The 26,112-nt window shown below is 36.0% G+C and overlaps 1 protein-coding gene across 11 annotated transcripts in view; it reads right to left on the bottom strand.

Moving 5' to 3' along the window:
• The window catches only part of KMT2E (lysine methyltransferase 2E (inactive)), an 88,397-nt gene that overhangs the window by 48,067 nt on the left and 14,218 nt on the right, over positions 1 to 26,112 (bottom strand). For 8 of the 11 annotated variants that reach the window (XR_015554612.1, XM_004439306.3, XM_087440191.1 and 5 more), the window contains exons 2-5: positions 20,938 to 21,010; positions 17,923 to 18,107; positions 1,786 to 1,900; positions 269 to 498 (exon numbers count right to left, since the gene is read on the bottom strand). Coding sequence is in view for 10 of the 11 variants with exons in the window: in XM_004439306.3 (XP_004439363.1) it covers positions 269 to 498; positions 1,786 to 1,900; positions 17,923 to 17,993 (416 nt within the window). In the remaining variant the exon portion in view is untranslated. Of the gene's footprint in view, positions 1 to 268; positions 499 to 1,785; positions 1,901 to 17,922; positions 18,108 to 19,185; positions 19,233 to 20,937; positions 21,011 to 21,846; positions 22,559 to 26,112 lie in introns of those variants that run through there. The other 3 variants (XM_087440099.1, XM_087440143.1, XM_087440165.1) reach the window with 3 other exon arrangements.

Genomic DNA, 26,112 nt, shown 5'->3' on the forward strand with positions numbered 1-26,112 from the left:
AAAAGAGATGTGATCCTACATGAACAGTTCAAAACTGACTGCCTATGACTCAGTTAACAATGAGGATTTCTAATAAACTCTAAGATAGCTTTTTTCCCATAAGGGCTTTTACTAGAAGCAAAACAGACTACACTGAGTAGCAGAAGTCTCTATTAAAAATTGCATTCATTAATACCTTCAAAAGTGACTTTAATTATCTTTTCCAACATTAACAATCAAAGCTTAGTAGCATTCAAGAAAAGTAAACTAATGGTGTGAAATATTTTACCTGCATTTGTCACAGCAGATCATGTATCCATCATCATGTGTAAAACCACATATGCACCTGGTTACATCAGTACCATAACTTCCATCCTCAGATGTGCTGATTGTAGTAGCACTGGAAGTTTCATCAAAATTAGGAGTGGTAAATACGCCTACTTCATTTTTGCTAATAAGAACTGATGGAGGAGGGGAAGCTGGAGGTGTTGGAGGAGGACGAGCACCATAATTATGGTCCTGGATAATTGAACACAAATACAGCACAATATTATTTCAACAACAACATGAACCAAGCAACTTCAATAAAATTCAATCCTTAATTTGAATATTCAAGAGATATGAAATTGCCCCATTTCTTCCTTAATACTTTTAAAATAATGACTTGCTGAAGCTAAATATTAAACCATAGCAGTAAGTGAAAATGTCTGTATACAACCTTGGTCACCTTCACAAGGCGACCCCTTAACTCCACCCCCTCACTCCCCAAATCAGAAGACATCTTCACAGTCCAACAGTCATATAGCTCTACCTTGAAGATAAAAGCAGGCGCAAGATGTGAGAACAGAGGTAAAAAAAAAACCCTCAAGGGGCAGGCCTGGTGGCGCAGGTGGTTAAGTGCGCACGCTCGCTTCGGTGGCCCGGGGTTTGCAGGTTCGGATGCCGGGCGCGCACCCACGCACCACTTGTCGAGCCATGCTGTGGCGGCATCCCATATAAAGTAGAGGAAGATGGGCACAGATGTTAGCTCAGGGCCAATCTTCCTCAAGAAAAAAGGGGAGGATTGGCATCAGATGTTAGCTCAGGGCTGATCTTCCTCACCAAAAAAAAAAAAAAAAAACCCTCAAGAAAGTGGAGCCTAAAGAATAACAAAAACACCTACAAAAGACACATTATCACTATAAGGTACATAATAGCAGATTTTTAAAAATTTGTATTTTTTATTCTGGTGTCCAGTTGCGCAACTGTTTCATCTAAGCTCTGCCTCTTACTAGCTATACAAAATTGAATAAGTTAACTTGGATAAGCTTTCATTTTCTCAGCTACAAAATGGGGATAAAAATTATATCTATCTCATGAGGTTGTTTTTGAAGATTAAATGAGGTAATATAGGGAAAAATGCTTAGCACAGAGCCTGGTACATAAGTGCTCAATAAATGGTAACTATATAATTTACTATATAAATTACTAAATCATTTAGAAGTAACAATAGATAGTAAAATACAATTATACCTACAGTCTTTCTATAGAGAAGGTAAAGAATTATAACACTAAACTATTAATAGCATAAGATGCAAAATAATAATAATTAAACTTCTAGGGAATTCCTCATATAGAATTTTAATCCTTTGAATCAATACAGTTAGATCAATGAAAAATTAAACGATAAATTATATACCTAATTATTCAGGTAGTATAAAACAAGTATGCTTTTTAAATATTCAGTTTTAGGCACAACAGAACACACATCTACTTTCAACCTCTACATATAAAAAATACCTTTCCAGAGAAATGTTTGACACTTACCGCATAGGGCAAACCAATGTAACTGTGTGAATGATGCGAGCTGCTGGTATATAACTGGTGGGGATAACTGTTGGATTTCTCAACTACCACAGGGCTAGCTTCTACGGATTCTGGTCTGGAGGAAAAAAAGTTGCATGAAAGAGAATTCCATTTATTTTTTTTTTCTTCTAATCAATTTAAAATTATAAGTAATTACTTGTTGGCTATATAAATAAAATGTCTTTTTATAGTAGGTAGACACCCTGCCAGCCCTGGTAGTCTAGTGGTTGGCACTATTACCTGCTCAGGGAACCACACCACCAATCTGTCGGTTGTCATACTGTCACAGCAGCATGTTGCTGTGAAGCTGAAGGCTATGCCACCGATATCTCAACTACTAGCAGGGTCACCCAGGGTGGACAGGTTTCAGCAGAGCTTCCAGACTAAGACAGACTAGGAAGAAGGCCCTGGCCACTCACTTCCAAAAAAATTGGCCATGAAAACCCTATGAATTGCAGCAAAGTATTGTCTGATATAGCACCAGAAGATGAGAAGATGGCACAAAAAAAAGAAGACCTGGCAGGGTTCCGCTCTGCTGTATACACAGGATCACTAGGAGTCAGAATCAACTCGAAGGCACTAACAACAAAAGACACCCTGTTGAATGAGACATATTCTATCTAGATTCCGTGTCATAAAAAAACTTTTGTTTAATTAAGCAAAATAAATGTCCCACCTCCCAGTTCAAATATAGTTTCCCTCTCTATTGTTAAAAAAAAAAATTACTACAAATTAAACATTATTTAATATACTCAGTGGCACTGGGACACTATGCACAGAAGAAAAGTGGTAAAGATAATTTAAACAGGACTAAGGACACAGTGAACCTATATCGACCCTAATTTGAATGTGAAGTATACGTTTCAATGTTCAAAACATATGTGTTAGTGTGCCAAGATGTAACAAAGACTTGGAAATATCAGTCAAGTTAAGGAATAGGAAACCTCATAATGAACCAAGGTTTGCTTATAAAAAAACATAAGCAGCAGTATGTGGTAAAGTAAGAAGAGCAGTTCTGGCCTGGTAACGGTTAAGTGATAATAAACTGACGAACTACTGATACAACCGGGAATAACAACTCACCCACTGTGGTTGACTTGTAAGCTCCCTGGTCTAGCATTTTACATATATCACCTTCCCAACTTCTTTACTCATATCGATCCTCCTAAGCCCTATTCCAGTAATTCCTATTATCAATGTGATAGTGAACCTACTTTTGAGGCCAATTCACACTGAAATTAATTTCTCCCTTGCGCACACACAACATGACTCGTTTCTGTGCCTTTATTCTTACCATAGCCACCAATTGAGAAGATTTTCTCCTGATGACCCTTATCCGATCTCTTATTCAAAACTTTCCCTTAGAACTTAGTACTATTTGCATTCTTCATGGTTTAAGAGTTCTTAATGCAGTTTCACTCTAATTGGTCATATTTCTGTAGTCAACTGCTTCTTGATATACTGTCCCCCTTCACTCATCTCAATTTAGCTCTAAGTGGCTGCTGCTGTGGGACCCAGTGTGCTACAATCAGTAGAGACAGGAGGCACAAACTGAGGTTGTTAAATGGTTCTGAGGGAGATTATAAAAAGTCTCCAAAATGTTCTGACACCAATACTCACCTAATGTCTATGCTATTATGTTAAAAATTCACTTATTCTTTTAAAAAAAGAACTCTGTTCTTAATTTCAAAATTAATATATGCTCATTGTATAAATATAAATACATAAGTACATAAGAAAATGAAAGACCATGTCTTCATCCAAACCTCAGGTACACCCATGTTAAGATGCTGTTATCCCCCTCTAAATTTTCCTATCCATAAATATATCTAACAGTTGTTTTTTTTTAAATGAGAATATACAATACGTATTCACAATTTGCTTTTTCCATCTTTTAACGTCAATACATATCTACTTTATTTTGGGTAATAATTACTTATTTCATTTTACGAATGTACCATAGCTTATTTAACAATTCCCAACTGGTGGATATTTAAATTGTTTCTATATGTCACTGTTAAAGTTATCACTGCAATAGTACACCCTTCTATATATCTTTTCTGCATACATGGTAGTATTTCTACAACATGGATTCCTAGTTAGAAATGCTGAACAAAAGGGTAAATGCACGTAAAATGGATACTCCAAACTGTTTTTGATTACTTTACAATATTGATTCCTTTAAAACTCTTTAAAAATTACATAGAAGGATGAAGTGGAGTTTTAGCAATTCCTGATCTACAATACTATTATTAAAGCAACATGCAGGAATTGTGGCCGGAATAGAAAGACTCACTCTTTTTTTTTAATTGTTTTTTTATGAGGAAGACTAGCCCTGAGCTAACATCGGATGCCAATCCTCCTCTTTTTGCCAAGGAAGATCAGCCCTGGGCTAACATCCGTGCCCATCTTCCTCTACGTTATATGGGACACCGCCAAAGCACGGTTTGATGAGCGGTGCGTCGGTGCATGCCTGGGATCCGAACCAGTGAACCCTCAGGCTGCCGCAGCGGAGCACGCGCACTTAACCGCTGCGCCACGGGGCCGGCCCCAAGAAAGACTCACTCTTAAGGAATTAGATCAAACTTGGAATGTATTACTAAAGAGTGTGGCAAAAACTTTGATATTTTGGAGTAGCTAATGGTTAGGAATAAAAAAACTCTCAGTGCAAATGCACATAAGTTCAAGCATGTAAACATGTCACAAATGCTTTGCATAACCTCATGATTCAAATTAAAGCTGCAGCACTGAAAATTTGGCAATCCAAGAAAGAAATAATTTATCAAGATCCTCATTTCTAATGCCACTAATTATTAAAAGTAATTTTAAAAAGAAGGTAACAATTGTTAAAAAAAAATTTGGACGTATTTTAAGGATTTTCCTGAACTATAAGATAGCAATTAAAAAAAAAAAAGTAACAGGACAACAGATATCCTTAGAAATGTTCTTAAAATGTCTCAAACCTCTGCATTTCCGAAACACAGGAAAGCTGAAAACAACTTTGTAACAAATACCAAAGTCAAACATCCTTTGATCTTGTAACCCATTTTGGGGGATTTATTATCCTAAGTAATTCCCATTAAATAAAGACCCAGAGAATTGAGATGTTCACTGTAATACTACTCATAAAACTAGATATAAGAGCAGAAAACATTTAAAGGTCCAGTCAACAGAAAATGACTGATTAAATCCAAGCAAACCTCCATATTTACATATGGACAACAGCTCGGCAGGAACTCTTACTAACAAAAATCACTGTATTAAGGTCAGACGAGTTTTCCTCCAAATCTCCAGGAATATTATCATAAAGCTTTAATAAAATTTTAATGGCAAGGCTAAAGAGATAATATGCAATGATGAATTTTTGCATAAATTGTTGCTACAGTGGTTTAGCCAATTTATATATATTCGCATAAATACCAAGTTAATATGCAGGTATAACTTTATCATCAAGTAAGAAAATACATTAGCATAGTATTTCTATAAGTAATTATGTATCAAAACATAAACCATCATGCTGTGTTCATCCAATAGACAAATGAGATTTCACTTACATAATTTTGATATCACTTTTCAAAGAGAGTGTGATACACATATACTGCTTAGTATGTGTTCTTAAATTACTGAAACAGTGATCGTTGTCAAAAAGATAATCTCTTTATCCATGAGAAACTTCTCAAAAGATAATAATTCTCTAGTCTTGGAATTCAAAATGTTCAAAAATAATAGGTAATCAAAGCATTCCCAATATATAAGCAATAAGGTATGGTCAAATGGTCAAAACCACCAGAAGTTGTAGATGAACTCACTTTTTCAAAACTCCGAATTCTGTTTCCCATAAGTAGAGGAACTGAAATGTATAAAAAGAGATTCTAGTATGCAACTTGGCTCTAAAATTGAAATTAGAAGTATGCTCTCTCGTTAACTAAGCTAATACTTAGGTACTGACTGCTTCTTTTGGAAGTTCCCTAACAACTAATAAACACAGAAGGAATGATCAAATCAGAAGAATCACCAACCTGCAACCCTCAAGAGATAAGAGACCTAGGCAACAGATAAGCATGGATGCCAGAACCTTGAAAGGTTGAAACTTGGTGGACAGATAAGGCTGACAACACCTGAACCTGCTGATCATTCTTATTATCACTGGAAGTTCACTGGAAGTTAGACAACCAAGTTTTTTACGTGCCTCTCCTAATGTTATGCAATAGAAAGTACGAAGTCTCACATATAAAGTATCATGCCCAAAACAACAACAAAGGAAAATGTGAGAAATCAGAGGGAAAAAAAGAATCTGAAGCTAATCACATCTCTAGATCTAAATACCAATTTATAAGAAATACATGGTAAGTAGACTATTATATGACACCAAAAGGAAGCAATCAGCCAAATCCAGAATGTTGAAACTTCCATAGGTCAGATCACCCAGTTTCTTCAACAGGTATATGATATGAGGGAACACAAATTTTAAAAGGTTGCTGCAGATGAAAAGAGGTTCAAGAGACATTTCAATCAAATACAATGTATGGATCTTGTCTGGATCCCAATTTGAACACACGAGTTACAAAAAGACACTTTTTGAGAAAAGTGAGGGAAATACGAAGATAAACTGGGTATTTTATACTAAGGAAGCAATGTTAATTTTGTTATATGAGATAATAGTACAGTCATGCAGTGCTTAACAACAAGGATACATTCTGAGAAATGCATTGTTAGGCGATTTCATCATTATGTAGACATCATAGAGTGTACTTAAACAAACCTAGATGGAATAGCCAACTACACACCTAGGCTATATGGTACTAATCTTATGGGATTGCTGTTGTATACGCAGTCCGTCGTTGACCCAAATGTTGCTATGCAGTTCATGACTGTACTGTAGTTTAAAAACAAAAAAAGTCCTTATATGTTTAGTGATGTATACTGAAGAATACATAGGTAAAATGATGTGGGGATCTGCTTTAAAATACTTTAAATAAAATTTTGGGATAGATGAAACAAGACTGACAAAACTTTGAATAGTGCTGAAGCTGAGTAACAGACACCTGGGATTATTATACTGTTCTCCCTACTGCTGTATATATATTTTTTATTTCCTTACTAAAAAGTAAAAAAAAAAAAAAAAATGTTCCCCAATCTTTTTATCTTACATTTAATATCCTTTATACAATGGGTACCTGTAGGGATGGTATACCATCTTCTTTCCTCCCAACTCAGGAAGATGTCCTGGGCATCTCTATTTCTAAGCCTCTACCTGTGGAATCTCGCTTAATCCTTACTTCTTAATTTCAACACATTTCTCAAGGTTTACTTGAAGTGCTCCTTAAGAAGCACTTTCTTTTTTTTTTTTTTTTTTTTTTAAAGATTTTATTTATTCAGTTTTTTCCCCCCAAAGCCCCAGTAGATAGTTGTATGTCATAGATTCACATCCTTCTAGTTGCTGTACGTGGGACTCGGCCTCACATTGGACGGAGAAGTGGTGCCTCGGGGCGCTCCCGGGATCCGAACCCGGGTCGCCAGCATCAGAGCGCGCGCACTTAACCGCTAAGCCACAGAGCCGGCCCAAGAAGCACTTTCTTGATTGCTTCAACTCATCATAATTTTATAAATCCTATGGATTTCTTTAGCACTTATTTACTGTATTAATTTATTATTTCTCATGTAATATTTTTGTATGCTGACAACCATCTTATCACGTGCATCTATTATTTTCTCTCCCAAACTCCATCAAAATTAACAAGAAGTTTTCTCCAGTAGGAAGAACACGGAATTGAGACATGTCTAAGGCTGGACGAAACAAAGTAAAGTAAGTACAGACTCCCAGAAAACATAAATATTGAAGAAACATTTAAAAACAAGTTTAAGACATAAAAAGAAAACCAGATGGTAAATAGTTTGGTAGTTTCTCAAAATGTTAAACACAGAATTACCTTATGACCCAGCAACTCCACTGCTAAGTATATTTTCAAAAGAATTGAAATCAAGGACTCAAATAGACACTTGTATACCAATGTTCATAGTAGCATTACTCATAAGAGCCAAAAGGTGGAAACATTCCAAGTGTCCATCAATGGATGAATGGATAAACAAATCTATACAATGGAATATTATTTGGCCATAAAAAGGAATAGAATTTTGATACATGCTACAACGTGGATGAACCCTGAAAAAATTCTGCTAAGTAAAATAAGCCAGACACAAAAGAATATTTTATGATTCCATTTATATAAAGTATCTAGGATAGGCAAATAGAGACAGACCGTAAAGTAGGTTACCAGGTGCTGGGGCCTGGAGTGGGTAAGAGGTTGTTTAATGAGTGCAAAGTTTCTGTTTGGAATGATGAAAAAGTTTGAAACCATAGTGATGGCTGCACAACACTGTGAACGTACTTCATGCCACTGAATTGTACACTTAAAAATGCTTAAAATGGTAAATATTAGGTTACGTATATTTTACTACAATAAAAAGAAAATCACAAAAGGATAGTTTCACTAAAGCCAAAGGTACAGTCAATAGTATCAAATCCTACTGAGAGAGCAAGCAATATTAGGCCAAAAAACTATGCATTAGCTTCAATGTGATAGTAGCATGGTCAAAGTAAAAGCCAGATTGTATGCAGCATGTGGAAGAATTAATAAAAGGGAGAAAAGTGCAAGGATTTAAGCATTTGAATGGGCCTACAATTTAGACAGTGCCTATGGAATTACAGAAATGAGACGCACAGATAATATTGACAGAGGATCAAGATTTAATCCAAATCAGCCACTCTCAGGCCCTACCTCTGATCCCTTGAGGTGACACTGGGGGCCTGCAGAAGGTGAAATGTTGTTGCTACAACTTGGTAAGTAGAACAGGTAGAACAAAGATGTGGTAGAGCTGGTTTGCATCTGTTCCCAAGGGAGCGTCAAGGTACAGTTTCCTTTACCTCAGACTTAAAGTAGATTTGTTCTGGCCTAGAACTGGTGGTAGGAGATCTGCTCCTGCTGAGTCTAGATAGGTATAGTGTGGAGAGCAGTTCCTGGACCCCCAGACAATGCTGTCATGAAGCCAGGGGTGGAGGATCCGTGGCTGAGTCCTGCTTAGTATGGGACAGACTCCAAGTAGGAGAGGAACTGTTCAAGAAAATAGAGTCTCTGCTGCTCCAAAGTGATGTTCAGGCACTATCCTAGAAAGTATTTTAAAGATCACATCATCCAACCTCCAGTTTTACAGACCAGGAGATGACTGATCTAAGTGTCACAAACTCTAAATTCAAGCCCTAACTCCACCAAGTCATCGTGTATCCTTGGGACATGCCATATAACCACTCTGGGTGGTTTCCACATCTGTAAAATGAACTCTTAATTCTAAGTCACATGGTGTTATAATAGCAAAGAAAATACTAAAGCCTAGATCTCTTAATATTAAATACTAAAGCCCAGATCTCTTTTTGCCACCAAACTGCATTGTTCTCACTAGTCCTATGAAATTTACTAGAGTGCTATTTATGCCTGTGGATTAGTGACTTAATGAGGTAAATAGCTTTACCTCATTTTTGTATTACAAAATGGTACTATGTGTCACTTTATTAGAGTTACACAAAGCCTGAGTTCTGGTAATCCCGAATCTATGCCACTTTAATTTTCATTATTTCATCAAGTTTACAAATATGGAGACTACGTTTGGTCACTAAAATTAAAATTATTTGGGACCGACCCAGTGGTATAGCAGTTAGGTTCATGCTCTCCGCTTTGGCGGCCCAGGGTTTGCAGGTTCGGATCCTGGGCACAGACCGATGCACCACTTGTCAAGCCATACTGTGGCGGCATCCCATATAAAGTGGAGGAAGATGGGCACACATGTTAGCCCAGGGCCAATCTTCCTCAGCAAGAAGAGGAATTGGCAACGGATGTTAGCTCAGGGCTAATCTTCCTCACAAAAAAGAAAAAAAAAATTAAATTATTTATGTAATATGTCCATTCTTAAAAATGAAAATAGGCTATTTTCAAATGTGTCATAGTTCTAAATTATTGTCAAAAACTTAGAAGGCAGAACTACCATTTTGTTTGCAGTAATCTATCTGATGTTGCCACATTTTTGCTGGAACCACTTTACAAATTTAAAATCTTACGTGTTTATCCCAAAATATCCTTATTCTTTAAAAAGCCATCATGGGGGCTGGCCTGGTGGCATACTGCTTAAGTTCGCACGCTCCACTTTGGCGATCCGGGGTTCACGGGTTCGGATCCCAGGTGTGGACCTACACACCACGCATCAGGCCATGCTGTGGTGGCGTCCCACATACAAAGTAGAGGAAGACTGGCACAGATGTTAGCTAGGGACCATCTTCCTCAAGCAAAAAGAGGAAGACTGGTAACAGATGTTAGCTCAGGGCCAATCTTCCTCACCAAAAAAAAAAAAAAGCCATCATAAATTATCATCTAAGCTGCACTATACATTCTTAGTGCACCATTTAAGTAAGTTAGGTGAAATGAACTTAAGATCTAAAAAGAGACAAGTGCCAATCATTAAATTAAGACAGGCATTTAGAGAAAAAGAACAAGTTAAAATGATTGAATAAATAAGCTGATTCCTCACAAACTGGACTTTTATGATTTCCTTCTTCCTCAACAAAAATTCAATTTCTTCCCTGTATAAATCTTCAAAATATAGTTGGATTTTAATAAGAAATTTATAACAGTCTTGTAAGTGAAACCTCTGATTTCCCTTTTAATATTAAAACATTCAATAACACACACTTGGGCATCAGTAATGGCACATGGATAGATTGGCTCCCTAATTGTTATAGTAATAGGTATAAAACGTCTCCATGAGTTCTCAATACGCTCCTTCAAATTTGTGATCAAATCTTGTCCATTTCCTTCGTCTTTGTTATAACCTGCAATTATTTTTTAAAGATATCATATTAACTTAAAAACATTACAATAGCATACAAGAAATTTTTAAAAATGGAGAGAAGGTTTAGTGTGACAATTAGCCTCAGTTTATCACATGTGGCATTTTACTTTATTTAACTCATCCATTAACAAAACTTGGCTCTTCTGACCTATGTGGCAGCATGGATCTGGGACCAAACAACCATGGGTTCAAACTTAACTCTACTTTTTATTAATGATGTGGCCTTAGGTAAGTCTGTTAATCTCCTTGAGCTGCATTTCTTTTGTAAAATGGAAATAATACCTGCCTGACTTTTTGCCAGGATGATTAAGAGATATTATACACTATGTTACAGACAGTTGTATGGACATAGTAAGCTCTGTATTCAGTATCACAAGTGAAAAAAGACTAAAAGAAAAAATTATTTATGATTAAGTACGAAACAAATGAGAAATTCAGCATCATTCTAAGAACAATTCTAAACAATGCTAGGACAGTACTTTAAAATAGGCTTTTGAATATTAAAACAAAACCACATTTAAATGAAAGCACTTCCAAATTAGGATAAGCAAATAACACTTACTTTAAGAGCAGCAGAAAGTATTAGTTTCTTGATAGTGCATTAAGTATAAAGAAATCATAAGCAAATATGTTAAGTATTAGTGAAAAATGAACAAGTAAAAAGCTACTGAAAACATTTCATCATACACAAAACATTTTAGTTGTTATAATTACATAAATTCAGACTAAAGGCACCCAACACCTCAACAAATTAATGAATTCTGTCAGCAGGTGGCTCTAGTGACAGTGAAATAACTTAGTGTCAAATACTGTAGCAAAATATAGGTCATAAAAATATAATGAATCTCAGCAATTTGGAGTCAAAAAGAGTCACATTAATACCTCAATCCAGGTCCTCTTTTTCAAATGAAGATACCAAAGTCTACTAGGTGGCTTCTTTAAGGGCTCACTAGAATGTCAGTAGCAGAACAAAACTGAAAACTCATATCTCTCTCTTTAGCACTCTTCAGGCAACAAATAAGCATTTACTATGTTGCAAGGCATAGTACGAGGAGCTCCCCCCGTCCAAAATAATTTACCTCTTACACATGTCACATTTACTAATTTGTCCACCTCATCCAAAAATATACATAATTACACAAAAGCTAATTATAATGATTTCTTATGGTACCAAGGAATATTTGGTAGTAATAATAATATTAAAAGGAATACAAAGCTAGCAATGATGTTCCCCGTCTCTGACAGGGAAAAGTAATTTAGCTTTTCTTTTTTAAAAAGGCTAGGAAAGAAGAAATTTAACACTCCCCATTTACACCTTTTCCCACTTTCCAGTTCCAGAAGTGTTTTCCATCTTTTTTTTTTTTTTGCTTATTCAACCAATTTAGGAATTCAGATGATTGTAATACCAGAAGTAAAAGAGGTAAAAAGGAATAGAAGAGGTAAGTTCTATCTATTAAGATAAAAAACATACAATTCTAATAAACAGCTGAACTCTGGCTCAACTTTCCTGTCTATCTAGTGATAATGGAGTCTAGGGTTTTCTTTTATATTCCCTATCCTTGAGCAAAGACCTGAGAATACCTTAATACATGCATTTATAATATTGAACTTACTACTACTAGAACTGAAGCTACTACCTACACGACCATATATCAAAGTAGTTATGCTATATAAATCATTCTTTGTAAGAATATTAGTAAAAGAGCTGTGACAGAAAAGGCCTAAAATCAACACATCAAGTTCTGCCTCTGCCACTAATCTGCTCTGAGACTTCAGTTTCCTCACCTATAAATTGAGAAAAATAATATCTACCTCATAGCTTTATCTCTACCTTTCTTAGAAAGAGATAGATTGTTATGATCTCATTATTACAACTTTCTTAAGTAGCCTAGGCTTTGGCTTTGCTATTCTTTTCTCCTCTGAGATCTTACCACTTTGTTATCTAGTTTAGAGCTTCTCTATCCAATACAGGAGCCACTAGACATATGTGCTACTGAGCACTTGAACTGTGACTAGTTCGAATTGAGAAGTGCTAGAAGTATATTGGGCCGGCCCTGTGGCTTAGCGATTAAGTGCGCGCGCTCCGCTACTGGTGGCCCGGGTTCGGATCCCAGGCGTGCACCAACGCACCGCTTGTCCGGACATGCTGATGCTGCGTCCCACATACAGCAACTAGAAGGATGTGCAACTATGACATACATCTATCTACTGGGGCTTTGGGGAAAAAAGGAGGAGGACTGGCAATAGATGTTAGCTCAGAGCCGATCTTCCTCAGCAAAAAGAGGAGGATTAGCGTGGATGTTAGCTCAGGGCTGATCTTCCTCACAAAAAAAAAAAAAAGAAGTGCTAGAAGTATAAAATATATACCATTTTAAAGACTTAGTGTTAAAAAAAAACCCATGAAATATCTCATTACTATTTTTATACTGATTATATGTGAAAATGATAATACTCTGGATATATTCAGTTACATAAAATACATAGCGGGCCAGCCCCATGGCTTAGTGGTTAAGTGCGTGCGCTCCGCTACTGGCGACCTGGGTTCGGATCCCGGGCGCGCACTGACGTACCGCTTCTCCGGCCATGCTGAGGCCACGGCCCACATACAGCAACTAGAAGGATGTGCAACTATGACATACAACTATCCACTGGGGCTTTGGGGGGAAAAAAAAAAGGAGGAGGATTGACAATAGATGTTAGCTCAGAGCCGGTCTTCCTCAGCAAAAAGAGGAGATTAGCACAGATGTTAGCTCAGGGCTGATCTTCCTCACAGAAAAAAATAAAATAAAAAAATAAAAAATAAAATATATAGCAATTAATTTCACCTCTTTTTAAATCTTTTTAATATGGCTACTAGAAAATTTAAAAGTACACATATGACTCACATTATATTTCTCCTGAACAGCTCTGATCTAGAGTTGTGACTTCCCCACTGATTATAATTTCCTTAAGGGGAATGATAAAAGTTTATACTTCACCTTTGTAACCTGAGCCTCTAGTAAAACACTCTCCACACAGCTAATGCTTATAAATGATGTTCCAAAATATGCTTTCTCTTGGATTGTTAGTCTTTTTTTTTTTTTTTTTTTTGGTGAGGAAGATTGGTCCTGAGCTAAGATCTGCCAATCCTCCTTTTTTGAGGAAGACTGGCCCTGGCCTAACATCCATGCCCATCTTCCTCCACTTTATATGGGAGGCCGCCACAGCATGGCTTGCCAAGCAGGGCGTCGGTGCGCACCTGGGATCCGAACAGGCGAACCCCAGGCCACTGCAGCGGAGTGCACGCACTTAACCACTTGCGCCACTGGGCCGGCCCCCCTGGATTGTTAGTCTTATCTTGTGAAGTTATGCTAGAAGCAGGAAGTCTACTTCTAGTATTAGCCTACATTTATGGACATGCAGTTAATCAAAAAACTTTCCAGATATAGCTTCCTGATAAGAAAGGTGGTCTCCTAATTATTCCGGTTATGGTCATCTTGCTAATCAAGTTTAAAAAAACTACATTTACACTTGGCTCAACTTTCCCTTTAAATATATTATTACCTTTCCACATTTTCAACTGTACCAAGGATTATGCCAAGCACTAGTGAGAAAAATCAGCTGGTCACTATGTTAACCTGTACGTCGCAATTGGGATTTTTCAAATCGAAGGACAAACACAGTGTAGGTAAAAGCTTACTGCTAAGATCTAAGATGGCTAATAGGCAATTTTTTAAGGTATCTAAGAGTCTCCACTATAGCAGCTGGCTTCAACTCCACTTCTATTCACCAAGGTCCAGGTATTGGTTTTTGTTAATGCTATGCATAGCAAAAAGTTATTTTTAAATAAAACATCTTCATAGTTAAGTCTGTGAAATGTTTAAAACTGCTTTAAAAAAAACTTAGGCTAATGAAACAAAATTTTATTCTTATTAAAACAGAAATCCTTAAATCATAGCCTATCAATCTTCACTAATCAGTTATTCCTAAAGTATTTAAAAACCATTCTTTTTAGTTCAAACATTTAGGGAAAGCCAACTCATGGTAAGGTAATGGGGAACAGAAAGAAGTAAAATATAAGATCCCTAACTCTGAAGGAAAGGCAAAACAAGCCCAAGATTTTTCAAAACTTAGTGATGAGAGGAAAACAAATATATAACAAAGAAGAAGCTGGACTTGGTGGGAATAATAAGTTTTTTATTTTAGACACAATAATCCAAAAGCAAACATTACTGAGTATAGAAATACTGGACTAGAGCTTAGCAAACCCATTTTTCATAGATCCTGAACTAGATCTTCAATTTCATATCTATAAAATGCTACAGATAGACTAGATAAACTCTAAGGGATCCAAAAAATTCTCTTTTATAACCTTAGATGTGAGTATAAATTTGGTCCACTACACTTATTCATTCAATAAACAATCACTGAATACCTCTTAAATTTTAAATTAGTTTAATTTTTTTAGTGATATATTATATTTTAGCAGTAATATCTAATATACAATTAATAACATTTTATAGCCATATGAGTACAATAAAATGTACTTCTCTCTCTTTTTTGTTTTTTTTTGTGAGGAAGATCAGCCCTGAGCTAACATCCCTGTCAATCCTCCTCTTTTTTTTGCTGAGGAAGACTGGCCCTGGGCTAACATCCATGCCCATCTTCCTCCACTTTATATGGGACACCACCACAGCATGACTTGACAAGCGGTGCATCAGTGCACGCCCGGGATCCGAACCCGGGCTGCCAGCAGCAGAGAGCATGCAATTACCCACTACGCCACGGGGCCAGCCCCTCTCTCTCTTTTTAAAAAACATTTTATTTTGAAATAATTATGTAGCTTCACAGGAGGTTAACAAAGAAATGTACAGGGAAGTCCCGTGCACCCTTCCCTCAGCATCCTGCATCTTACACAACTATAGTATCTTTTGATTACATATTTGAAATAAAAAGGAAGCAACGTGTTAATTATATCAATATTTCTTATGAAAACAGCTCCAAAAGCTTTATGTTTCCATGAGAAGGAGGAAAAAATGTGATTTAAGGGTCTTTTTAAGCTTCCAGATTTTATATATATAAAAAAAGAGTATTTAAAAGTTTGAAAACTAAACCACAAAAATTCTGATGGTTGTCTCATAATAAAAATTGGCAATAGCTATCCTTTATATGTCCTCTGAGTCGGGGGAACTATGCCCAAGGGACATATACATGTATGTGGAATAGAAAAAAAATCATTTTCTAAAACACAAATGTTTCTTAAAACATAGTCATTCTGTAATTGCCTACAAACTGATCATTTTCCCATAATAAAAATGGCCATATTTGTACCAGAAAAGATTTGGCTTCATAATATAAATCATACTTATTCTATAAATATTCTATAAATGCATTTAATACAGAAAATAGGCAGAAAGCTATCCTCAACACTACCCACTCTCAATGTATTATTCATTCCCTTTTAACTGTATAATTAATACGTGGCTTTCATTCTGTTTATGAATTGCCTTATAGTATACACACTAGACATGCAAACAAGGCTTAGGTGTATCACACACTGTATACTAGACAAATTCCTATCTAGTATATAAATAACATTTCATAAATTACATCTTGTATTAATTGCTTAAAAGTCTAAAGAAAAAAAAAAGACTGTTGAGGTGAATATTTTTAGGAAGTAAAAAACCTTTGACTATTACCAATAAATGCTGTTGCTACTATCAGATATGGATTTGCATCTATCAGATCCTTTACATTAAGAAAGACCAGTACTTTAGACTTGGAACCCTTTGCCTCTCAAGCCGTGCTATCCAAGTTCTTTCTTTCCTTAGTAGTGTTCTATTTAGGCAGAATGAGTGGCAATCTATTGTCACAAGAGTGTCTTGTTCAAGAATCTATTATTTTACAACAAAAATAACTTATACATGGTGCAAAAAACATAATGGCTTTTAAAATCTATATTACAATATTCAGACAGTTAAATGAACTGTTACAGGAATATTAGAGAGCATCTCTGGGTCTTTCCCAATGGCAGAAGCAGGAGTGGTGACAACACTTCTAGACCACTTGAAATGCCAGCAAAAGGAGCATAACAGCACTTTCATCCCTTCTACCTACGAGTTTTAGGAGCCCTAAAATAAATAAATTTCCTTTTTCTTAAACTTAAATTCCATTAAGTTCAGCTTTCTGGTCAGTAAGAGTCCCATTAAGCACAATACATCTATATACTGAATCGGAGAATAAACATGCATCTTTCCACCCTTCAGCTTCCACCACTGTCACTTGAACCCCTTGCAATTTCCAAAAGTAAATAATCAATCAATCTTCATAGCAATAACTTAGTGGTTAAGTGACTGGTCATTCAAAAACAAAATATAATGAAATCTATCCACACGAGTGCCTAGACCAAACAGTCTAGCAGCAAGGTAAGAACCTTTCACTGAATCCATCAGAAATGGATCCCATAAAAGTAAACCTTGTCAAAATAATCATCCAGCAGTGTGGTACTCCCTTTCCCTTATTTAAAAATGGCTTGAATTTTGTTTTTCAACTCAACTTTTTAAAAAACAAAGCAAATCCCACGTTTAAATGGATATTATACTTTCTTTACAAAAAAATTAAGATCAGGGGCCAGCCCAGTGCCGTACCAGTTAAGTCTGCATGCTCCGCTTCAGCGGCCCAGGGGGTTCACAGGTTCGGATCCCGGGTGTCGACCTAAGCACTGCTTATCAAAGCCATGCTGTGATGGCATCCCATATAAAATAGAGGAAGATGGGCACAGATGTTAGCCCAGGGCCAATGTTCCTCAGCAAAAAAGATGAGGATTGGCAACGTATGTTAGTGCAAGGCTAATCTTCCTCAAAAAAAAAAAATTAAGATCAAATTTCAAACCAAATTATTTTTCCGATGTAAACATGATAGATCTTACAAATTAAAAAGACAACAGTAACCTATTATCTTGATTCTTGATGCCAACAATTAGCAAATGGAAAAGACAAAAAGAATTAGAAAAAAAACACTATTTTGGCTCACAAGTTATTTATAAAAGTAATTTTAGTTAAAGAAATTTTTGCCTTTAATCTTCTGATGTTTTATTTTAGCCAAGAGTCTCAAATGAGAAAAAATATAAATGCAAATCAAGCACTGCTTGGTTGTGCTAAAATAATTGTATGTAGTATTTTGCTTTTCCCTATCCAAAATACCTTTAATTTAAATACTTACTCTGAGCCTGCAGCCATTTCCAAGTATGACGTTTCTGTTGTATCAACCCCCAATGGGATCACTATGCTCATGACGTTCGCCTCTGGTAAATTCGATTACTATGGAGTCCTATGCATTGGTATCCAAAACACTGGGGCATGCCAGCCACAGTGCTCATTGCAAACATCTAAGTGCATCCACAAACCCTGTTTAAAAGAAAAGGGAACAAAGTTAAGAATCATCTTCATATTCCTAGCAACAGTCACACTATAACAACAGTAAGTAAAATACATGCAGAAAGCATTCTTTATTAAAATATCAATATAAATTGAGATTTGCTCAGGAAGTCTCTATTTCGTTTATTTTTCTGGAATTAACTTATGGGATTGTGATCAAAAGAAAAGTTTCTGAATCATAATCTTCCTCAGGGAATGAATTTAGGATGCCAACAGAAGGATTACTAAGGTATATTACTTAGTGAAGAACCAAATATTATTCATTTTTGAAAGACAAAATGTAATTTCTTAGAGCACTAGTAGCCAAAACAAGTCTTTTAGGTTCAGTGAGTAATCTAACAATAAACTAACAAATACTGAGTACTTACCATGGACTAAGCATCCTACTAAGCTTTTACATGGATGATCTATCTATTTAATCCTCACAACTCTGAGATAAGGATCTCCATTTTACCATTAAGGAAAACAAAAGCAAGAAATGTTAAATAATTTAACCAAGGGTGCTCAGTTTCAGAGATAAAACTAGGATTTGAACCAATTCCATTCTACTGTTTATATATGTATAAAAGGAAAGCTACTTTATTTGTAATAAAATCAACCATTTTACAGTGGTTGTCATTTTCCATACTACATAAATACATGTATATTGAGGGGGTTCTCTATTTCTTTAGTGAGTATTAAAACTCCTTAGAGTTAATCACCCCTAATACAATTAGTAGAGAAAACTAATATACTTGAAGTGTTTTTTAAACACATTTACCATAGTAACAAAAATATATTCAGCTTCAACATCAATTTTTCTAATCTAAGTTCACTGTATAACACTTGCTATACATACTGTTTGTGAAATACCTACTCAAAATCTTTTCAACAATGACATAGTACAACTTGGAAACAAAACAGATAGAGATAATCCTGTAAACAGGAAAAGAGCAACAGTCAAAATTGTCCCTGTTATGTTATACCTGAAATACTGAAAAACTGTTTCTTTGAATAGTAATTCTTTTATTTATCTTTAATTTTTACAAGTAAGCTTGAGAATACCTACTCAGGTTAATTCCTGTTTCACAGATGATGCAGATTGCGAGCTCGTACCTTACAGGGGAAAATACCAAAATAGGGAAATAAGGTGGTAATAGTAGTTTGACTTCTCCAAGAAAACTAGCCTTTACTTTTAAACCACATATAACTGGGGGAAAGCTTACTAGATTATAAATTACTATAATAAAAATATACAATCTTGTACCTGGAAGTTAAAAATATAATAAGCATTGGAGCCTGTCTCTAACACTCACTAGATGTATTGAGCAATTAATAAGTGGTAGTTACATAAGATGAGCTGCTCCTATTTCATCACAAAAAGTGTACACAGAAAAACTCCCCAGCTCTCATTTAAAGAGAATCTTCTAATAGTTTTTGAAAATAATTATGGTTCTCTACTTGCCATGTGTTTACGGTTTGCTCCACCAAATTAAAACTGTCCTCTAAAAACAATTAAAGCAGAGTGAGAAAAAGGAAAAGTTGCCCTACATTCTTTTCTGCACCTGTTACCACATTACTTACTTCATAAATGCCGTATTTACTTAACCCACACATAGCTTTAAAATTATAAAATTTCTAAATAACAAAATGCAAGCAATACAAAACTGTAAGTTTGTTCTATTTAAATGCTACATTATTCTGTATTTCTTTAAAATGCTGAAGACTTGAACTCAACAGGTAACAGTTACAACTTTTAAAAAATTCTCTTCCTTGTTGGTAGCATCTAGTTGGTAGACGTTTCCTTCAGCTCAGCTTATCTTTACATTACACTCACAGGAAATCTTACATTTTAGGTATATCTTACTAAATATTTACTTGTGCTTTTTTTTTTTTTTTAAACCAGAGGCAGAAACTGGACAGCAGAAATCAAATTATTATGTATTCTTTTAGGTAACTGAGTAATATTTCCAGCCTAAAAGAATCTATTTGAGTATGCATTTAATAGCGTGCCCCATTTTTATATAAATGTACAATCCTCAATAAACACTACATTTGAGCTGTTTTTAAATAGCAGTGAAGAGCTTGCCATAAGCCTATTTCAAACAATGGCTTACATTTGTGTGATTACTGCCTGTCTCTCAAACCCTGCACAGTGCCTGTAACATAACAGGCACTCTTACAAAGGATTGGTGAATGAATTAGAGCACCCGGGATGAAACTGCAGCTCCAGCCTCAGTAACTAAATGAGTTGTCAACCTATACAATTAACAGCTATAAAAACAACTACATGACACCTTTTCCAGAAATGCATCTCACTAAAAACACAAGAATCTCATCCCCAGGATAAAGACACCTCACTGCTGAAACAGAACCACAGCCTCTGAGTTTGACTCAATAGGGAAAAAGATCTCAGTAATTTACTCACAGGAGGTCAGAAGACAAGAGGTCATATCTATTGAGACCATAAAATGGCAAATACTTCCCTATATTCATTAATATCAAAAACTCTATAGCCAGAAAACTTATGCTGTTTAAAAATCCAGTTGATACTTAATAAAATCATAAATTCATAAGGGTCAAATCATCGTGTCTTTAAAAAGAAAAGAAAGGGAAAGCCAATGTAGTAAGCAGAAAAGATATGAGCTTATAACACAGGCATAACTAAAGGAAAAACAATTCAACACAATCCAATTACCACAAAGCTTTCACATCTTATATGTGAATCTAAAAACTGGTTATCCAACTGGCAAGTAAAATATATACAAAATACATTGAGAATAAATGGCAGCCATTAAAGAAATAATATAAAAGGAAATACCATGAGATGTCTGGTAAATTTGAGGTCCAAGAAAGAATAAATGTCTTCACAAAACCTGCTATCCAGAACAGACCTAGAAACCAAGTGAACATAGGAGTATTGAGCTATTTTCAAATGGCATAAAATTACAGGTACTTCTGCCTAACATGGCACCTAAAACCAAAGGGACTCAAAGAGCACATAATTCTTAAAAAAATAAATTTATTCTTCACTTTTTTATACAAATGAATATAAATGCAAGCAAAGGCAACAATTAAAGTACCAAATCAAACTGAAAAGAAACTGGAAAATATAATATTAAAAACAGCAAAGCAAAGGCAACAGTACTATAACAAAAACAAACAAACCCCAGAAGTAGGAAAAACAAGATAAAATGCAAGAAAAAGCAAATTAAATTAGAAAATAGTCTATCAGAAAAACTGGAAGACTGAGGTTGCTTTTAAGACCACAAAAAGTTCAAAAAACAAAAAAAATACCACTGAAAAGATGAATATGATACCCAAAAGGCAGAGAAGATGAAAATAGGAGGAAAATTTTTTTCTAAAATTACACATAAAAGTGCCCAATCTAACAGAATCTCTTTGAGGAAAGGATCATTTATTATTATCCTTCTGTCTTTTATAAGTACCTTACAGAGAGATCAATAAATATTTAAAATTAAATCCATGTTTATATTTTGAAGATGTATCACTAAGAGAGTAAGCAGGTTAATTTTTGGGTGAATTACTAATGGAAATGAAATAAAGAAATTTAAAAGAAATTGTGAGGGACCACATACCTGAGGTTTCCTTATAAACTAGAAATTAACTGCCCTCATTACTCATTTCAGATTTTTTATTTACAGGAGTTGACTAAAGTAAATAAAAAGAATACTGGTTGATCAAGATCTATTACCAAGTTACTACTTACGAAACTTTGGGCAAGTCATTTCACTATTCTGGGCTTCAACTATAAATGGAGGTAGCTTAGATTGATGATCTTACAGTTTAAATCTTACAGTCGCAAGTATATTAACAGATTATTCCTGATAATCAAAACAGAATAAATATTAGATTCTAAAAAGCTACAAAAAAAAAAATCTGACAACAGAAATGAATTATGTATTTCTCCAATTGGGTTAATATTAGTATCAGACAGTGCTCCATGAGCACTTACCTGATCAATACTCAACTAGAGGCTGTAATAATAGTAATAACAAATACTGAGTGCTTACAACATTTAATCCTCACAATGAGCCTATGATATAGGTCCATTTATTATCCCCACTTTACAGATATGATAGAGAGGTTAAACTTGTCCAAAGTTCCATAGCTAATGAATAGCAGAATCAGAATTTGAACCCCAGCAGTCTGATTCCAGAACCTACACATTCGTTTGCCTGAAATTAAAATTTGCCAAACAACTGGTAAAATAAATAACCTAGAATTTACAGGTTATCGGAAAAAACTGAAACTGCCTCTCTCAAAAGGAGGAGAAATTAAATAAATACATAAGTGTCTCACTTCAGAACGCCTGGAGTGCATTTATCCTGGCACAGTAAATGAAAGAACAATAACAAAACCCACCTTGCTCCTCCCCCAAACCTGATCTACTTAATAAATTTACATCCAGGGCCGGCCCCGTGGCTTAGCAGTTAACTGCGCGCGCTCGGCTACTGGCGGCCCGGGTTCGGATCCCGGGAGTGCACTGATGCACTGCTTCTCTGGCCATGCTGAGGCCGCGTCCCACGTACAGCAATTAGAAGGATGTGCAGGGCCGGCCCCGTGGCTTAGCGGTTAAGTGCGTGCGCTCCGCTGCCGGCGGCCCGGGTTCGGATCCCGGGTGCGCACCGAGGCGCCGCTCCTCCAGCCATGCTGAGGCCGCGTCCCACATACAGCAACTAGAAGGATGTGCAGCTATGACAGACAACTATGTACTGGGGCTTTGGGGGAAAAATAAATAAATAAAATCTTTAAAAAAAAAAAAAAGAAGGATGTGCAGCTATGACATACAACTACCTACTGGGGCTTTGGGGGAAAAAATAAATAAATAAATAAATTATAGAAAAAAATCTGTCTTCTTGTAGTCAGAGTTAATGTTGGTGGACCTACCTGAAAAATGGAAACCTACATAAAATTCAATGTTCAAAAAACACATTTTCTGGTTCTATAAAAGAGTTTCACTGTATCATATTTAATATTTATTACAATTCCAACTGTTACTACTAAATTCAGTAACAAAGTATCAATGCTTTAGCTTTCACTCTCTTATTAATAATGGTTACATACTAATAATGGTTACTTATTCTCTTGAAGCTTTAGTTCTTCATCTGTAAACAGGAATAATCAAAGAACGTATTTCTGAATTGTTTCAAGGATTGTGCATGGCACTCAGTTAAGTGTTAGCTATAATTATCAGGTAAAATTTCTGCGAATTACATATTTAGGAAAAGTTCTTAGAAGATGAGTATCGGAGAACAATTCTCAGTATTATACTTGTAAAAGTAAACTATTAAGAATTTCTGATCTATCCCAGAGTCCATTCTTATCAGTAAAGGAAAAAGGATGCTTCTGTATCGAACTGCAAATTCAGAGAATGTGATTGAAGTAGTTTCACTTAAAAAGTCAACAGCCGGGCCGGCCCCGTGGCTTGGTGGTTAAGTGAGCGCGCTCCACTGCTGGCGACCCGGGTTCGGATCCCGGGCTCGCGCCGACGCGCTGCTTCTCCGGCCATGCTGAGGCCGCGTCCCACATGCAGCAACTAGAAGGATGTGCAGCTACGACACACAACTATCTACTGGGGCTTTGGGGGGAGAAATAAATAAATAAAATCTTTAAAAAAAAAAAAAAAAGTCAACAGCCAAACTTCTTTATTACAAACTTGAAACACACTGTTTCAATTATTTCCTTAAACAAAAATCTGTGTACAGAGTAATGGTTAAAATAAATAAGTCACCTGAACTCTGAAATCCCTTTTACAGAATTGTCAAAACGAGATTGGTTCTGATAAGACTAAACTCTTTAAAGAATAAACCCATGGCAAATCTCATGATATTACCCAATGGCACCAAACCATCCCTATACAGCATACAGTCAAGACTGAGGCACTTTCCCAAGTCAGTCAGTCAGTCAGTCAGTCAGTGTGTGTGTGTGTGTGTGTGTGTGTGTGTGTGTGTGTGTGTGTGTGTGTGTGTGTGTGTGTGTGTGTGTGTGTGTGTGTGTGTGTGTGTGTGTGTGTGTGTGTGTGTAGGATGAGCCCTGAGCTAGCGTCCGTTTGCCAATCTTTCTCTTTGCTGAGGAAGATTGGCCCAGTCAGTGTGTGTGTGTGTGTGTGTGTGTGTGTGTGTGTGTGTGTGTGTGTGTGTGTGTGTGTGTGTAGGATGAGCCCTGAGCTAACGTCCGTTGCCAATCTTTCTCTTTTTGCTGAGGAAGATTGGCCCAGTCAGTGTGTGTGTGTGTGTGTGTGTGTGTGTGTGTGTAGGATGAGCCCTGAGCTAACGTCCGTTGCCAATCTTTCTCTTTTTGCTGAGGAAGATTGGCCCAGGGCTAACATCCGTGCCCATCTTCCTCCACCCCATATGGGACGCCGCCACAGCATGGCTTGGTAAGTGGTACGTGGGTCGGCGCCCAGGGTTCCGAACCCGTGAACATCAGGCCCCCGAAGCGGAGCGCGTGAATTTAACTGCTACGCAACAAGGCCGACCCCAGTCAGTCAGTAATTTTTAAAACTCCATACTAGTTTACCTTGCAATCCAGCTTACCTTATCTTTAGCTCATTAGACATTTGATATTGGAATCAAAGTATCGAGAAGAACAATCTTTTTTAAAAAAGACAGGAACGCAAAGAGTGAACCCTAACACAAACTATACACCTTGGTTGATAATGAAGTTTCAATGTTGCTTCATTGAATGTAACAAATGTATCATAGTGATGAAGAATACTGATAGTGGGGAAGGCTGTGTGTGTGTAGTGTGTGGGGAGGAGGCATGTGGGAACTCTGTACTTTCCGCTCAATTTTGAGGTGAACCTAAAATTGCTCTAAAAAATAAAGTCCATTAATTAAAAAAATATATGTATGAATATGATATACTATTTGTTTGGCATTATATAATGGGGTACCATTCTTTCTACCAGGGTTTCTGGGAAGCTATTCTAAACACCAATTCTGCAACTAATTAAAGTACTGGTATACTCCTCCATCACTACCCCAAAATCCTCTCAAATTAAAATAACTAATTTCAATACTATCCAGTTTTTAATGTACCATGCTATTATTTTTGAATAATATTTGTCATTCCCCAAAGTATTGGAGATCACTAAACTATAATGTTAAATTCTAGTAAAATGTGGCCTTTTATGCAAGTAGCAATTCAGTGACTGATATCTTGGTTAGATTAGAATCTCCAGGTATAAATGTACAATTTCTGTTCCTACACACACAAAACTGTTCTTAGAATGAGTTTTGCCTTTGTTTATACCTGAGAATATAACTAACCAAAAGTGATTTCCTTCTAAAATAGTAATCTATTCCCACTTTCTACTTGCCATATGGCCCATGACCATATACCTTAGAATGTATTGCTCAATATATGAGCAGAGGAAAGAGAATCTTCAAACTTAAGAATAATTATATCTTCCCAAATTCCTTAAAATCTTACTTTTATGTACAAAAGTAATGAATACTGTAAAGTATTATATCACATACTTCAATGGGTTCTAAAACTTCCTCAGTTAAAAAAAAATTGTTATCTACATGAGTAATTTTTAAACTGTGCTCTCAGTAGTCCTAATGGAGCTGGGGATTGAGATAGTAGGAGAAAACAGAGTCAGGGAAGTTAACAAAAGAAAATAAGAGACAGCACATTCTGTAGATTTAAAAGGAAAAGTCTGAAGCTGCATGTTCTATGTGGTAGCTACCAAATGGGGAAATAACATTAAATGGAACACTACTGAGCAATACAGAGGAACAAACTATTGATACATGCAACAACTTGGATGAATTTCAAGGAAATTATGCTGAGTAAAAAAAAAAAGCCAATCCCAAAAAGGTCACATAGTGTATAATTCCATTAATATAACATTCTTGAATGACAAATTATAGAAATGGAGAACAGATTGGTGTGTTTTTTTCTAATTGCTTCTCTTTCCTTTATTACTCTAAAATGCAACTGGCCCTCAAGGCTCAATCCTATTATT

Source organism: Ceratotherium simum, chromosome 1, assembly GCF_057802395.1.
Source record: "Ceratotherium simum simum isolate JZ-2026a chromosome 1, ASM5780239v1, whole genome shotgun sequence".
Taxonomy (NCBI): domain Eukaryota; kingdom Metazoa; phylum Chordata; class Mammalia; order Perissodactyla; family Rhinocerotidae; genus Ceratotherium; species Ceratotherium simum.